The sequence below is a fragment of the Sinocyclocheilus grahami genome, unplaced genomic scaffold (genome assembly GCF_001515645.1).
Source record: "Sinocyclocheilus grahami isolate Dianchi unplaced genomic scaffold, SAMN03320097.WGS_v1.1 scaffold63.1, whole genome shotgun sequence".
NCBI lineage: Eukaryota > Metazoa > Chordata > Actinopteri > Cypriniformes > Cyprinidae > Sinocyclocheilus > Sinocyclocheilus grahami.
Window position 1 is genome coordinate 1,380,047 of NW_015505242.1, and position 16,035 is coordinate 1,396,081.

At 39.9% G+C, this 16,035-nt stretch overlaps 1 protein-coding gene across 1 annotated transcript; it reads right to left on the reverse strand.

Moving 5' to 3' along the window:
- Positions 1–10,125: 10,125 nt before the first annotated feature.
- LOC107584853 (5-hydroxytryptamine receptor 2A-like) lies at positions 10,126–15,668 on the reverse strand. The gene is made up of 3 exons (XM_016271608.1): positions 15,281–15,668; positions 11,084–11,284; positions 10,126–10,928 (listed from the first exon to the last, which is right to left on the reverse strand). The coding sequence occupies exons 1-3, from the start codon at positions 15,666–15,668 to the stop codon at positions 10,126–10,128; spliced, it is 1,392 nt and encodes a 463-aa protein (XP_016127094.1).
- Between the last annotated feature and the right edge of the window lie 367 nt (positions 15,669–16,035).

The window sequence follows — 16,035 nt, forward strand, 5'->3', positions numbered from 1 at the left end:
CAAAACTTAAACAAATAAAGGTTATAAATCAGTTCCGAGCAAAGCACACGGCTATATGACTCTTCCCTGTGTCTCCAGTCTTAATTCATCTCTGTCAGGCTTCTACAACGAACACTGAAAAAAAAAAAAGCTGACAGTGACATACACTGCAGAGACCTCCCAATGGGCCAAACGAGGACAGATTTACCTTATAATAAAAATAACATGAAAAGTCAACTTCTTTCTTTCTCATTTCCCAACAAATCCCACAACCCAGATAGCATATTAACGGGGTAATAGTGATAATATTTATCAATATGAGAATACTTTTGAAATATATACAAGTAACATTTAAGTGCATACTAAATGTAAGTATACAATTCATGTTGGAGCTGCAAAAAGTACAGACATATTTCACAAATGCGTTGTGATTCGATTAGTTAGTGTGTTATGTTATAACAAATCTATTCCCTACAAATAAATTAGATGTATTTTGGAGCTTTTTCTTTTGTCAACTTAAGAGTGTTCTGGGCCTTAGTCTTGGCTTTTCTAACAACAAAAAGGGGCTTTTTGCCCCAAATATGATGCTTTCACTATATAAAGTGAATTATAATTGTCACTTATACAACAGCTGATGGTACTGAATGTAACAAAACTGAGAATCATAAACGAACTTTTGAGACAAAATAAATAGTAACACTTTATAATAAGGTTCATTAGTTAACATTAGATAACTACTTTAGTTAGCATGAACTAGAATGAACAATAGCCTACTTCTACCTTACACTCTAAAAAAATGCTGGGTTGTTTCAACCCAACTTTGGGTCAAATATGGACTAACCCAACTTTTGGGCTTTGTCACATGACTTTCATGAACTTCCAATTGTCTTTAATTACCAATGACATCAGCAATCACAGAAACGCCCTTAGAAAAATGCAAATGCAACCGGTGCACACACATTGGTTTTTACCTAGCTTAATGGAAAGGAATATAATTATGCATTCATTTAAAAAGTCTTGCCAGGCTTAATTAAAGGGGTCATATGATGCGACTTCAAGTTTTCCTTTCTTTTGGGGAAGTCGTGGCCTAATGGTTAGAGTGTCAGACTCGTAACCCAAAGGTTGCGGGTTCGAGTCTCGCACCGGCAGGGATTGTAGGTGGGGGGAGTGAATGTACAGCGCTCTCTTCCACCTTCAATACCACTTTTTTGTTATTACTTTAAGTATTTGCAATTGACTGTTCAAATGCGGAGTTTTGCGAATCTTGTGTTTGTGTGTGTGTGTGCGTGCGTGCGTGTGAGAGAGAGAGAGACAGAGATCACATCACAGTGGAGTCAGATGTCTTAACCGTGGCTTGTGTACTGCAAACACATATCAACTTCATCACTGTGTCTGTCACGCGACTCTGTTCCCCTTTCGGGCTTGAACTAATGGTAAAACTAATGACATTATTTACTGTCTTTACATTTATTTTGAAAGATGAAGCTTGCGATTATGGTAAGGGGTGTTACATTTCCGACGAGTGCTTGCGGTGTTCGGCCAATCACAATGCACTGGGTCAGCTGGCCAATCAGAGTAGACTGCGCTTAGGCATGGGCAGGGCATAGAGGACCTACAATAATGTACAGTATTTGAAAAATAATGTGTTTTTTGAACATTAAATCATGTCAACATATTCTGTTACACCAAATACACAAAATAATGATCTTTAAAATAGCATCATATGACCCCTTTAATTAAATGATTTGGTGATATACTGCCCTGAATTTAAGCAGCCAAGGTTGGTGACATAAGGCACTCACCCCACAAAACCGCCTTGCTATGTACTAGTAAATCTGTTGAGAACAAAATATTCTGCATGTCTGGCAGGCCTAAAAGTCAAATAGTGTTTCGACACTTTCATTTAACATTCCTCAGTGTCCCAAGTGGGTCTGTTATTGGCCACCCACTTTACTTTGTCTGCATTTGTTTTTCATTCAGACGGCATGTAATGATTCAGCGTGAATTGTTTGTTAGTTAATTTGCCAAATCCCATCCATCTGAACAGACCATAAATCCTAGCATGAATCCGAAATCACCCCTTATACTCTCATTCACTATTCCCTACATTAGGCCATTAATGCAGTTCATTTGAAGGAGCAAATGAGAAATTCGGACACTGAGCATATCCATTGACACTCAGCGGAGACCATGTCATCTAGATACGCCCCAGAAACAGATCCCCTGCAAAGACCTCGTCACCTCGACGACCATCGGCAGAAGACCACGGGAACCAGACAAGTCCTCTGCACAATCTAACCTGTGTTGCAGCCTGAAATTAAACCACGTCATGCTGGTTTCATCTGGCCAGTGGAGAGCTGCCCCCCGACTAATCCTGGTTTCTCCCAAGGTTTTTTCTCCATTTCTGTCACCGATAGAGTTTTGGTTCCTTGCCACTGTCGCCTTTGGCTCACTTAGTTGGGGACGCTTGATTGATTGCACTGGACACTACTAGAAGAGAGCTGAACTGGATGATGACATCACTGAATCATCAATTAACTGACTTTGGCTGGAAAAATTACTCTTTGTTATTGTCCTCTTGTATTATTGACAAACTATTTTCCTGTTTGACACTAAAGCTGCTTTGACACAATCAGTATTGTATAAAGCAGGGCAAAATAATTTGCTATATACCCTATTTTCCGGACAAAGTCAAATTTTTTAATCTTCTGGAACGTGCTATGATTTATATTCCGAAGTGACTTATATAATGCATTTAATGTCAAATAGTCTAAACGTAAACACTTAAAAGCGGGCACTTAAAGGTTTCTATAAATATGTTTCTCATGTCTGTGTGACAAGTAGTGTCACAGTTATGTTTAGTTTAGTTCAGTTCCTGTCATGTCTGTAATGAGTTCTCATTAGTTTGGTTTCTGATTAGTTCATTCCTGTTCCAGTTTAGTTCCCTCATTTACTATGTGTGTTCTGTTCTATCCTTTGTCAGTTATTGTCTTGTGTTATGTGTTGTTCTATGCCCGTGTTCTCAGGAAAGTCTGTTTTGAAGTATTAATCATTGTTTGCATTCCTCATTCCTCTACACTGTGTGCAAGTAGACAGTACCGCTGAGTTTTTCTTCATTTCAGGAAGAAGTTTACAGAGACCGAGATGGCAATCAAAAACCAAACTAATGAGAACTCATTACAGACATGACAGGAACTGAACCAAACTAAACATAACTGTGACACTACTTGACACACAGACATGAGAAACATATTTATAGAAACTTTTAAGTGCCCGCTTTTAAGTGTTTACGTTTAGACTATTTGACATTAAATGCATTATATAAGTCACTTCGGAATATAAATCATAGCACGGTCCAGAAGATAAAAATAGACCCCAGTTTGAACACCCCTGACATAGAGCAGCAGCAGCCAGATTGACAATAAACACAAATAATGAAAATAATGCACAATAAACATGTCTGTCAAAACTATCTCTAAGGAGGCTTTTATTAAGCAGATCAAGGAGTGAATTACTCATCCACTCTTTTTAAAACAGATAGGCTATTTGTTGGACTTGATTCAAGTTAACACACAATGGCAGGCGCACACATTTCATCTTACTGAAAATCAATTTTTTGGTTGTTTTATAAAACAGTCACCAGTGGGCAGTCGTGGCCTAATGGTTAGAGAGTCGGACTTGTAGCCCGAAGGTTGTGGGTTTGAGTATCAGGTCCGGCAGGAATTGTTGTGAGGGGAGTGAATGTACAGCGCTCTCTTCCTCCCTCAATACCACGACTGAGGTGAGACCCTAGAGCAGGGATCTTCAAATCTGGCCCACGAGAGCCACTTTCCTGCAGAGTTTAGCTCTGACCCTAATCAAACACACCTGAACATTCTAATCAGTGTCTTCTGGATCATTAGAAAATCACAGGTAGGTGAGTTTGATCAGGGTTGGAGCTAAACTGTGCAGCGCATTGGCCCTCCAGGGCAAGATCTGAGGAACCCTGCCCTAGATCAAGACACCGAACCCTTAACTTCTCCCTGGGCGCTGCAGTAATATGGCTGCCAACTGCTCCGGGTGTGTGTTCACGGTGTGTGTGTGTGTTCACTACTGTGTGTGTGCACTTGAATGGGTTAAATGAGCTCAAATTCGGAGTATGGGTCACCATACACGTCACTTCACTAAAATGTTTGCGTCCTGTGGATCACCTTTATCTGATTGTCCGGGTCCGGAGTCATCAAGCGGAGTTTTCATCAAAGTTTTTGCATTATCTTCAGTTCCCCTTCCAGGGAACGCCATGCTGCGCCCCCTAGGGGGCATATTGGGGAATGTAGTCTGCATGACCAATATCTGAAGCATGTGTGAAACCACGTTAATCTATTGGCCCACCTGGCCCATGACGTCATAGGCGTCATGATTAGATAGATTCCCTGAAGTATAAAAGGGCACCTGCTGAGTACGTCATTCTCTTTGCTGTCTTCAGGAGCCGTCTGTTTAGAGTGCAGTGTGTTACCATGTCTGTCAACCTAGGTGAACGTTTCAGGAAGTGCGTGCCTCCATGCGTGCCTCCGTGTCCTATGTTTTTGACACGGAGGAGGAGCACGTGTGTTCGGCTCCTCTTTGAAGGCTCCCCCCTTGCCATCAGTAACGCTTCAGACCACTTCGCGCTTGAATGGCAGGGCATATGTGGCAGCAGGTCAGGCTGGTGGTGCTCTGCACACAACAGGCTGATCTGTTGAAGGATTTGGATGAGGGCAAAGGCTTGTCGCCGGAAGCAGTCGAAGAGCTGCGCCGCACCCCGGATTTGGCTCTCCGCACCACTAAGCAAACTGCTGCTACCATTGGGCGTTCAATGGTGGCTACGGAGAGACATCTGTGGGTTAACCTCGCGGCCATGGGGAAGAAATAGAAAGACTTTCTTCTCGACGCTCCGCTTTCGCCAACTGGACTTTTTGGCACTTCAGTCGAGGCGGTTGTAGAAAAGTTCAGGGAGGCGAAGGCACAGTCAGCTGCCTTCAGGAAATTCACTCCCTGGCACTCCAAATCCTCTTTTAAGGGGGGCAATCGGTCTAGGGCTGAGGCTCATAGACAAGATCAGAAGTCTAGCGTCGCTAACCGCGCGATCTCAGGAACGTGCTGAATAAGAGGCGCGGTCATCCTCCGCGTCCCGGGCCCAGCACGTCCTGATCATCTTTCTCCCTCAGCCTGTGCCCAGACAGTGCTCTTGGGATTAAGCAGACAGCCCATATCTATGGTCTAGTAGTTTGGTCGGTCCTGCTTCTGGTAACCCCTTCCTGCATGACATAGCTATCTGAGGATATCTATGTGCTAGCTCAATGACCGCTCCCCCTCCGAGGGTCTTTAAGTAGTGGTCTCCTGAGCCTTTACCTATACAATGCTATCTCCTCTGTTAGGGTAGCAAGTAGATAGCCCACTCTTTGTGGTTTGGGCGGCTCTACAGGAGGGCTATCTAGGCTAGCCATGTCTTTCAGTTTGGTAGCCTTTCCCAGTTACATAGTTATCTGAGGATATCTGTGTGCTAGCTCAGTGATTGCTCCCCTGTTCAGGGTTTAAGTAGCGGTCTTTGAGCCCTTACCTAGACAGTGTTGTCTCCCCTCTTTGGGTCGTAAGTAGACAGCCCACTCTTTGTGGTCTGGATAGTTTTTCAGTTGGTTCCCCTTCTTATACCTTTTTAAGTACATAGCTATCTGAGGATATCTGTGTGGTAGCTAAGTGACTGCTTCCCTTTTTAGGGTCTTTAAGTAGCGGTCTCTTTGAGCCCTTGCCTAGACAGTGCTATCTCCCCTGCTAGGGTATTAAGTAGATAGTGGTCTCTCTGTGGTCTGGGCAGCTCTGTAGGAAGGCTATCTAGGCTCTGACGTGGATTGGGGACCTCCTTAGTATAGCCATCTGAGGGTGGTTATATTCCAGCCATTGGTATGGCGGGATGGGCTTACCTGAATAAAGGTATCTGAGGCTAGCTGTGTCCCACTGTGGTTGCGGTGAGCCCTCCTATGGAGTGGCCCTTTTTCCTAGAGCCTAGCTATCATAGTTTCAGTCCGGTAGCCCTTCCTGGGTACATAGTTATCTGAGGATATCTATGTGCTAATTCAGTGACTGCTCCCCTTCTTGGGGTCTTTAAGTAGTGGTCTCTTTGAGCCCTTGCCTGGACAGTGCTTTCTCCCCTGTTAGGGAAGTAAGTAGATGGCCCACTATTTATAGTCTGGGCAGCTCTGTAGGGAGGCTATCTTGATATATCATTCTGGTCCACAAGCCTTCATAAGATGTTAGGGGCATTGCTATCCGAGGATAGCCATGTTCCAGCTCAGCAGTTACTCTCCTTTGGGATCTCTGAGCTCCTCTCGAGGTTTTTTGTTAGCCTCTTCATTGGTCTTGTGTATCCAGGCTAGTTCTGCTCATAAAACATTGCCATCTGTGAAATCTGTGCTTTTAACTTGGGTGGGATGTTTCCTTTATCTATTCGGATTCCCTGTTTCTGTCAAGTTGCTTGAGCGGCCTTTGGCGTCAGTGGCATGGCCCCTTTCTGAGGAAAGGCTTGGTGTATGTATGTCGCTTCCTGGGTGCTCCTCCACCAGGTGGACAGGCATGCGCCTCGGCACGGCTTGGTTGGATTCCGTTGTGGGGCACAGGGGGCACAGCGTGGAGTTCCCTAGAAGGGGAACGTCTTGGGTTACGCATGTAACCATGGTTCCCCAAGAGGGAACGAGACGCTGTGCCCCCTTGCCATGCCTTCGGCCTGCCTGTCTACGTCTCCTTCAGACAGCTAAGTGGATGACGTACTCGGCAGGTGCTCTTTTATACTTCCGGGAATCCCGCCTATGACGTCATGGGCCAGGTGGGCCAATAGATTGGCGTGGTTTCACACATGCTTCAGATACCGGTCATGCAGACTGCATTCCCCAATAGCGTCGCATTCCCTCTCGGTGAACCATGGTTACATGCGTAACCCGAGACGATTTATCTGCAGTTTGTGCACATTGTTAAAAACGCTGATTATCATTTTATGTCATACAACAGGCAAGCATTATACCAGTCTATTATCCTTCAAAATGCAGAATTGTCATGCGACAATTTCTTATGCAAATGAGACTGAGGGAGACTTTAAGTTTGTTTTGATTTATTAATTTACTTACAACAACTAGACTGCAACAGCTAACAACATTCATAGCTCATTTCATCACAGTAATGCTATGTGTGTTGTTTTAATAAGAGGAATTTATGGCATTGTGTCGGGAAAAAATGTATTGTGTAATAATGACTCCAAACTTTTGTTAGTCCTGACCCTGTTTTGATGTAAAGTAGGCTAAATGGAGTTGGAGTCAACTCCGAAAAAACCTAATAAACCCGTCTGTATAAAGAAAGGGACAAAATCTTCCTTGTAAGGTTATTTAATATAACCACATATCATACACGTCTTCACAATACAATCTATAATATTAATAAATTGGGCTAATGAACATGAAACTATTTTTGTCCAGATGCAAGATAAATTGCAAAAATAATAGTAATAATAAAAATAAATAAATAATAAGAAGAATAATACATTTTGGCATCATCAAAAGGATACTACCAAAAACTAAAACTTCTCTCATAATTTACTCACTATCATACCATCCCAGATGTAGGCCTAGGCCTTTACGTTCCTCAAATGAACACAAAGATTTTTAGAAAAAGAATAAATTGCTGTGAGTCCATATAATGCAATTAGAAATTTGGGATGTGACGGTGTGGAAATATTCACACCGGTACAAACTTGTGACAAAAGCGGTATAACCGGTAACCAGAGCTGGGTAGTAACTGATTACTTGTAATCTGGATTACGTAATCAAATTCCAAAACTTAAGTAGGCTACTTGTAATTAGAGTAAATTACATTTTAAAATAGCCTACTCGTAATCAGACTACAGTTACTTTTTTATTGATTACATGATTACATATTATTCACACAATAGCAATAGATTATTCATAATTTATTGATTCTCCCTAATTCCTTTTTTCATCCTTGAAATGTTCCTTTCTAAAATAGCCTACCACTAATATACATTCAGAAAGTCCAGTTTTGTGGAAGACACAGCGTTTGACCACTGGATTTACAAAAATCATTTTAGTTTTAAGAAGTTTTTTCAACATTGCATCAACGACTGATGAGCACATTAATTTTTATTTGAATTATCACTTGTCTTTGGAAGGCTTTTGTCTTTCAAACACATTAAAATGCACTAATTCACTTTATTACTTATTTACATGTAATGCAGGCATTCCCAAACTTTTTGTCATTTGAACCTCTTTCATCTTATATATTTACTTGAAGCACCCCTGAGATTTTAAAATAAATATTTGAATTATTCAGTATCATATTTGCATGTTCACGTTTCTGTGACGTTGGTTAGTGGTCACATGACATGCAGGTAAACAAATAAAATATTTAATCTTTTTTAACAAGTGTTTTACTTTGTTATTTTAAAATGATTTATTTTAATTTAACATTTTTATGATTTAATTAATTGTTAGCTTTTCATTAAATTCATGAATCCCTTATGAACTCCAGTTTGGGAAACCTTGATTTAATATAATGTTTAATGCACTTAATTATTCATTATTAATTACAATGAATGGAATATATTTTCTTATTTTGTATTTTTACATCATTATGGTACACGATTATCCCATTAATTTGGTCAAAAGTAATCTAAAAGAAATCAGAAAGTAGTCTGATTACATTACCTAAAACATGTAATGTAACTGATTACACTACTAACTACAATTTTTGTAATGTAATTTGGAATCAGTAACGGATTACAATTTGTGAGTAACCTACCCAGCTCTGCCAGTAACACAGTGGGGACTAGGCTTTGGATGCTTTCACTTTAACTTTTACAAGTAAAGTTGCGTCTTTACAAGTAAAGTCTCTTGCGCTTACATCTATATACCTTTTACTTTCTGAGACTAAAACGAATGCTTGAAAGATGGATTCATTATTATTCTTAATGAAAAACACAACAACAATAAAACAGTATGACAAACTAGCATAGGCTATGTTTATTAACAAAAACTAATAAGACGAGCCTGACGAGGCATATGGCAGCTGCATAGCCTACACCACATGCTGTATTATAAATCGACTAATAGTTTAGCAAACACTGTGGAATCAAATAAATAAAAAAGCCTCCGTAGCATAACGTAAGGTAAACAGCAAAGACAACAGGCTTTCCAAAATGAAAACAAAAAGAAAATTAAAACTACACTGGCCTGTCGGTGACAGTGCTTGCATGGTTTTTTTTTTGCCAAGAAAACCAACATGTTCGCCTTCTCTGGTTTACACCTTCATCCATTTCCTAGTCATTTTTCTGCCTTCACACCCGTCTTCACACCCGTCGCGCTGGCACTGAAAGCACCTCTCTCACGTTCTTCACGTGATCAGTCAAAATCTGACTCCTGCTGTGGCTCTGCAGCGCGCGCTGTATGGAGCAGAGCAGACGCTTTCAGTTTACAATTGTTGTATTGTCTAACTCAGGGGTGTCCAAACTCGGTCCTGGAGGGTCGGTGTCCTGCAGAGTTTAGCTCCAACTTGCCTTAACACACCTGCCTTTAAGTTTCTAGTATGCCTAGTAAGTGCTTGATTAGCTGGTTCAGGTGTGTTTAATTGGGGTTGGAACTAAACTCTTCAGGACACCGGCCCTCCAGGACCGAGTTTGGACACCCCTGGTCTAACTGAACTAAACGGTTTTTATTTCTATAAAAATGCAAAACGACAGTGGGGGCGGTACCGCGGTGAGCAAGTAACGACTACCGTAGCAAGCCTAATGGAAAGTTTAAGTTATTGATTCAACAACTGAATTTGTATGAACTAAGCATCATGTTAGTTTTTTGCATTATTTTTTAGGGCGCCAACTTTGAGGGACCTATCCACTTGCATTATACGTACTCAGAGAGATGGATTATTTTTTAAATTTAAATCAATTTAAAAGCATCTGTCTCCTCTTTCGGCTGTGAGCAGTAGGTAGTGTCATCTGCTGACTGTGCTGTGCTGCACAGGTGGACACATATTAAAATAAAAGACTTCATTTTTCAAGCTTTTACACCTACAAAGAGACGGTCTCTAAGGTCTGTTGATGTGAACCATAATTTTAAAAACGCTGGAGTCTCACAAATGGCTTACTACCTCTTCCCTTTCCTGCTTGTTTTGTGTTTTTTCAGAGTTTGACCTGTCTGTGTTGGAAAAGCTCCCAGACCGGCTGCCCTCTGCCCTTCTCTTTAATGAGTTCTCCATCTTCAAGGGAAGCCCAGTGGAGCTGTATGCCAGAGGAGGGATGGTGTTGACCAGTATCAGCTGCAGAGGCCTCCTCTCCTCATGGTAGCGGCAACACATGTACCGGGCGAAAGCTGCACGGTAAGTCTTATTGAAGAGCGTGTAGATGAAAGGGTTGACCGCCGATGACAGATAACCCACCCAAACAAACACATTCATCAGTCCCCCCACCAAATCTTCATCACACGCTGAACCACACACCACCGCCATTACGTTTGTCACAAAAAATGGACACCACATGATCACAAAGAGAAGGAAGACCACGCCAAGCACTTTAGATGCCTTCTGCTCGTTGCTGATGGACTGCATGGAGCGACGGCCGGATCCTCTGGAAGCCCCATCGCGGCAGAGAGACGAACGCAAGAAGAGACGCTCAGAAGAGAGTGAGCCTCGTGGAAGGAGTCCAATAGTGGACGACCATTTTGGCCGCACGATGAGTTGGTCCAGGCACAAAGTCGCTTCGCTTTGCAGAGCACTGATGGTGAGAATGTAGGTGACGACCATGATGATGAGCGGGATGAAGAATGCCACAAAGGAGCCAATCAAAACAAAATTGTTGTCCGTCAGTTGGCAGCTTTCATTCCGGAAGACTTTGGTGTGATCGTGCAGGCCGAGGACTGGGACAGGCATGGAGATAACTAGAGACAGATGGAGACAAAATGAGAGTGAGAAGACAGCTTGGAGCTATGGTTTGGCATACCAGTGCTAATAAGATGCAATCTCAGTTGTTTAGCATTTCAGAATTGAGCTGGAATGCAATTTCCGCCTGCCTTTGATGCGATCTAGAACTTACCCACAGAGATGGTCCAGGCTGCTATAATTTTGACACGGGCTCTTGTTAGAGAGTTCGAGCGGCTGTGGTGGAAGGGGTTACGGATGGCGATGTATCGGTCCAAAGAGATGGCGCACAGGTGCATGATGGAGGCAGTGGAGAAAAGAACGTCCAGGTAGATCCAGATCGGACATAGGGACCAGGGAAGGGGCCAGGTGTAACCTAACACATCAGAGACACAAAAAGTGTCACATTCTGGACAAGCATGTACTTGTGTGTCTTCGGTTACAGTAATATATTGTATTAAATATTTATATTTATATAAATATGTTTGTATACAATAATATTAAATATTTCCAGGGTCGTAGCATGAGGAATCCATGGAGCTAAGTGAGAAAATCAGACTTTTTGTACAAAGTGTTCACACTGTCAAAACCACAAGTAAAAAACAGTAATTTTGTTACATTAATTCAATGTGAGATAACTGTTTTATATATGTTAATATAGTAGACTATATTTTAAAATTTACCTTATTCCTGTGATGGCAAAGCTGAATTTTTAGCAGCCATTAGCCATAGAAAGGCCAAAAGAAAAGAATTTATTTGAAATAGAAATTTTGTGAAATCTTTACTGTCACTTTTGATCAATTTAATGCATTCTTGCAGATTTTATTTATTTTACGCTGATGAAAAGTAAGCTTTGCTATCACTTGAATGAATTACATTTTAAAATATATTAAAATTATATGTTTTATTTAAATTGTAATAATATAATTATTAAAGGAATAAAGGAACAGCAGCAAAAATTGTCATGAAAAATCTTAGTTGTTGTAAAAAATAAACTTCACTTACATTTTAAGTGAACCTCAAAGAAAAGCATAAATAATAAAAAGGTATTATATAACCTTGTTAAATGTAATTTGCATTATACAGAAGAGAGTACATTGATGTTTAAGAATTAATTATTAACTTTAACATCCATGGAAACTTTCCACAAAACTTTCTTTAGATTATTAAAATGGTCTTTACACTTGGAAAAAAAAGGTTCTTTTAAGAACTGTTTACTGATAGGTTTTTTTGGGGAACCCAAAAGTTTTTATAGCATTGCTGTGAAAGGTCCTTTTTTGGAGTGTAATACATCATTGTTCATCTGAACATTCAAATCCAAAAATCTTCTGCTTCTTTAGTCTTCATTACCACCAATAATAATTATCCTGAATAAAGTGAGTACCAGTAGTCACAGGCAAAACAAAGTGTTGTATTTCACAAGCTTCAGCCTTTTATTTTGGTGACTCACAAAGAACAGATATATTTTCGAAGGCAGTATTTGATTCCTTTGTGTGAGATGTGAGAGTAGAAGACTCTCGGGTGCAGATACAGACAGTGGTAGTCATCAGCAGCACCATCACACACATTGGTGTGCGTCGAAATGTAAAGTCAAAGAATCTCCCAGATTTCTCACAACAGGTTCAGCTGAGATAGAGAGCTGTTTCTTAGTGCCTGGAGTGTTCCAGAACACAACCATGTCTCATGTAGGCTATATAAATCCAATTACTCTTACCTGGTTATATAATAACATTACATCGCAGATGTTCCTGGGAGCAAAAGATGATACCAGCTGTGGATTAGTTGTGGTGACTCAAAATGAGTTCTGCATTGCGTGTTTGCATGTTTGATTTGAAAACAATGTGTTATGCTTTAGGCAGACTTTGTTTTGTCTAGGTTTTCATTGACAATTCTGATCTCCAAATGACAAACTTCCCCAACAAAAAAAGAAGAAGAAAGAAGGAGAATAAATAATTTAGCTCTGTGTTATCATAAATCTGTCCATAGTCAGCTGTCAAAACACCAAAGCTACATACATCTGATAGAACCAGGAAGTGGCATGTTTTATTCTCCTTGGTCAAACTATTCAGGACATCAAATAGGAAGCATAACGATTTTTGCTGCACAAACACACCAATGCGCAGCATCGTTACTGCATAATTAATTCCTCATCAAAGCGCTGGAAGGAGTAGGAAGAGGGATTTCTCTCCCCATGCGTGAATACAAGCAGGCTAATTTAGGACATACCAGACGGCCCAAAACACACTCATTATGCGCTGAAATAAATCACCTTCCAGCAAAATGTATGGAGGCCTAATTATTGTTCTAAAGAGAAATGCATCATTTTCCAGAGATACAAATGTTACAACACAAGAAAGTTTGCAGTTTACACTTTTGACCTGAAAGAAATTCACTGGAGGCGTCTGATGAGCACAGATTCAGTAAAATAGCTGAGATAAAAAATCCTGTGCACAACCCCAAACACAACTTTAAGGGAATGTTCTGGCTTCTAAACAATTTCAAGTCTATAAACAGCATCTGTTGCACATTGTCGACAACCACAGACAATAACACAATAATTATCTCATGCTTTTTGCTATAAGTTTGATTGCATTATATAATAATTGCTGTTAATAGTGTTCATTGTCTATGTCTTTAATTGATTTTTCCGTACATTTCTGCCATATGTACATAAGCAAACATAATTGTTTTTGCACAAACACATGGACACACTGTAACTCTAAACTCAATTGTGTATTTCAGATATATCACATCACACAACCTCATCATCTGCAGAGAAAAATCGCTACTTAATCAAACCAAAATGATGGACTTAAAGGCAGCATATTGATTGGATTGTGATTGTTTCACTGAAACGTGGTCTTCATCACATCTATTTTTTTGTTCTTATTTTGTGTTTTATTTATTTATGTTCAAATTTGTCAATTGTCATTCATTAATGTATTCAGCTAATAACTGTTATTAAGAGCACTGATAATTTTGCATGTAAATAAAAACATAATTCACAACATGCTGCTGTTGTTGTTATTGTTGTTGTTGTTGTTGTTTTAATGTAAAACCCTAACCAAGGCTCCACTCTAAGATGCCTCATTACTGATTTTCTGGAGCTCAGCCATTCAACTACACAGACTGTCAACACACTCTCAACAGGTAAATAATTTCTTTCATCTCTATAAATTATAACTTTCAAATGCTAATTGGTTTCCTATGTCTTTTCTCTTTTTAGTTTAAGAGAACATGTAAGTGTGACTAGCTCTATTCAGTTAAGGAATCGTCTTAACTAAGTAACAAAGATATTGAATCTTTGGTCCATTTTGTTAGATGGTGTTAGTTAGTTTGGTCCATTGTTGTTATTTTTTATTACTAGGGTTTATGCATAAACATACCCAGCTATCCCTTGACTTTATATTACTTTTTCCTTTTAACATTGTGAAGTGCTCACATACTACTTTTGGCCTTCATAATCATTTGTTTTCACATAAACAAATGAAAGGGGACACATTGTATATCTAAACTCAATTGTGCATTTCAGATGCTGTCATATCCTGCAACCTCATCATCTGCAGAGAGAAACTGCCATTCAACCAAAATACAGATAATGATGAACTTAAAGGCATCATAGAAGGTCTCCAATACACTTTTTCATGTTCTATTTTGTTTTATTTCTTTAAGCATTTATTTATGTTCAATGTCCATTGTCATTCATTAATGTATTTTGCTATGAACTGTTGTTAGAACACTGTCATATTTGCTACAATTTCACGTCATTAAAAAAGTACCTAATTGACACATTGTTGTTGATTTTATGTAAAACCCTAAGAGACACTTCAAGATATTATAAGACCAGGCAGATAGAGGGGTAAAAACTATATTAATAAATAAAATATACAAATAATACTAATATTAATTATATTAACATACTAATATTAATAAAAAACGATCATTAAAAAGGTTATTTATAACACCAATAAGGTCCTATATAGCATTTTCAAAGCATGGTTCTATATGGAACCCTATAAAAAAGGTTCTATTTAGCACTAAAAAGGGTTCTGCTATTGTTACAAGCCGAAGAACCCTTTTCTGGTACTGTTTAGAACCCTTTTTCTTAAGAGTGTGTGTACTTTACATGTTTTACTGGCTTAAAATGGTATGCTGGGAGATGAAAGACTGCATGACTTTGCATAGCAAGGTTAGTAATCAGTTTGATCACATTAGCATCTTTAATGTTCATGTCTTGAGGCTATGCATTCGAAACTGTGTATGTTAACAGCTATTTTGGTGAAATGCCTTGCCTCATAGACTTCCATTGTGTATTATTGTAAATTTAATACAGGTATGATGAATACATATGTAAACATGTAAATAAACTCACCATAGAGGATCGTCACCATGGATACTGGCATTACAAGGATACCCAGAAGCATGTCTGTAATGGCTAAAGACCTCAAGAAGTAATTAGTGGCATTCTGTAACTTCCTCTCCAAGCTCACCGCCATGATGACCAGGATGTTACCAGTCACCGTGATGATTATGACCAGAGAAATCAAAAGTGCCACCCAGTTCTTCTGGACATGCTCAGAGGTCAAAGGGCCTGACCTGTTTCTGTCTTCACTACCATTGCAATCCATTGAGTTATTGAGAACTGCATTACCCAGAGACACCTTCTGCTCCATGAGCCAATGTTCGGTGCTTTTGTCTTTTGAAATCTCAGCTGATATCCCGGAGGTACTGAGTTCAGCAGTCGTCCCATTCAGGGCCATTAACAGACTATTTCAAGCGCGACATCGATTAATTTGTGGAACCCATAGTCCATGTGAAGCATTGCACTCCAAGTCTGCGCAACCCGAAATGTTCCAGTTTGAGATTGACAACATGTTCACAGTCACCTTCAAGAGCCTCCTGTTTTCCACACCCCCGTTGATGGTTGTTGTACACGGATGTTTAGAGCTCCTTGAGCAGATGGATTGTGATTCAGAATAGAGGAGGCAACTTTACAGCCGCATTTACAATGTGAGAGAAAGAAAGAATGAGAGCACATGAGAGACTGGAACGCACTGATGTTTCATCCTTGCGTGCTTACAGCTGTCCTGGTTTATACAAAGCATGACATAAACACACAAAACAAGC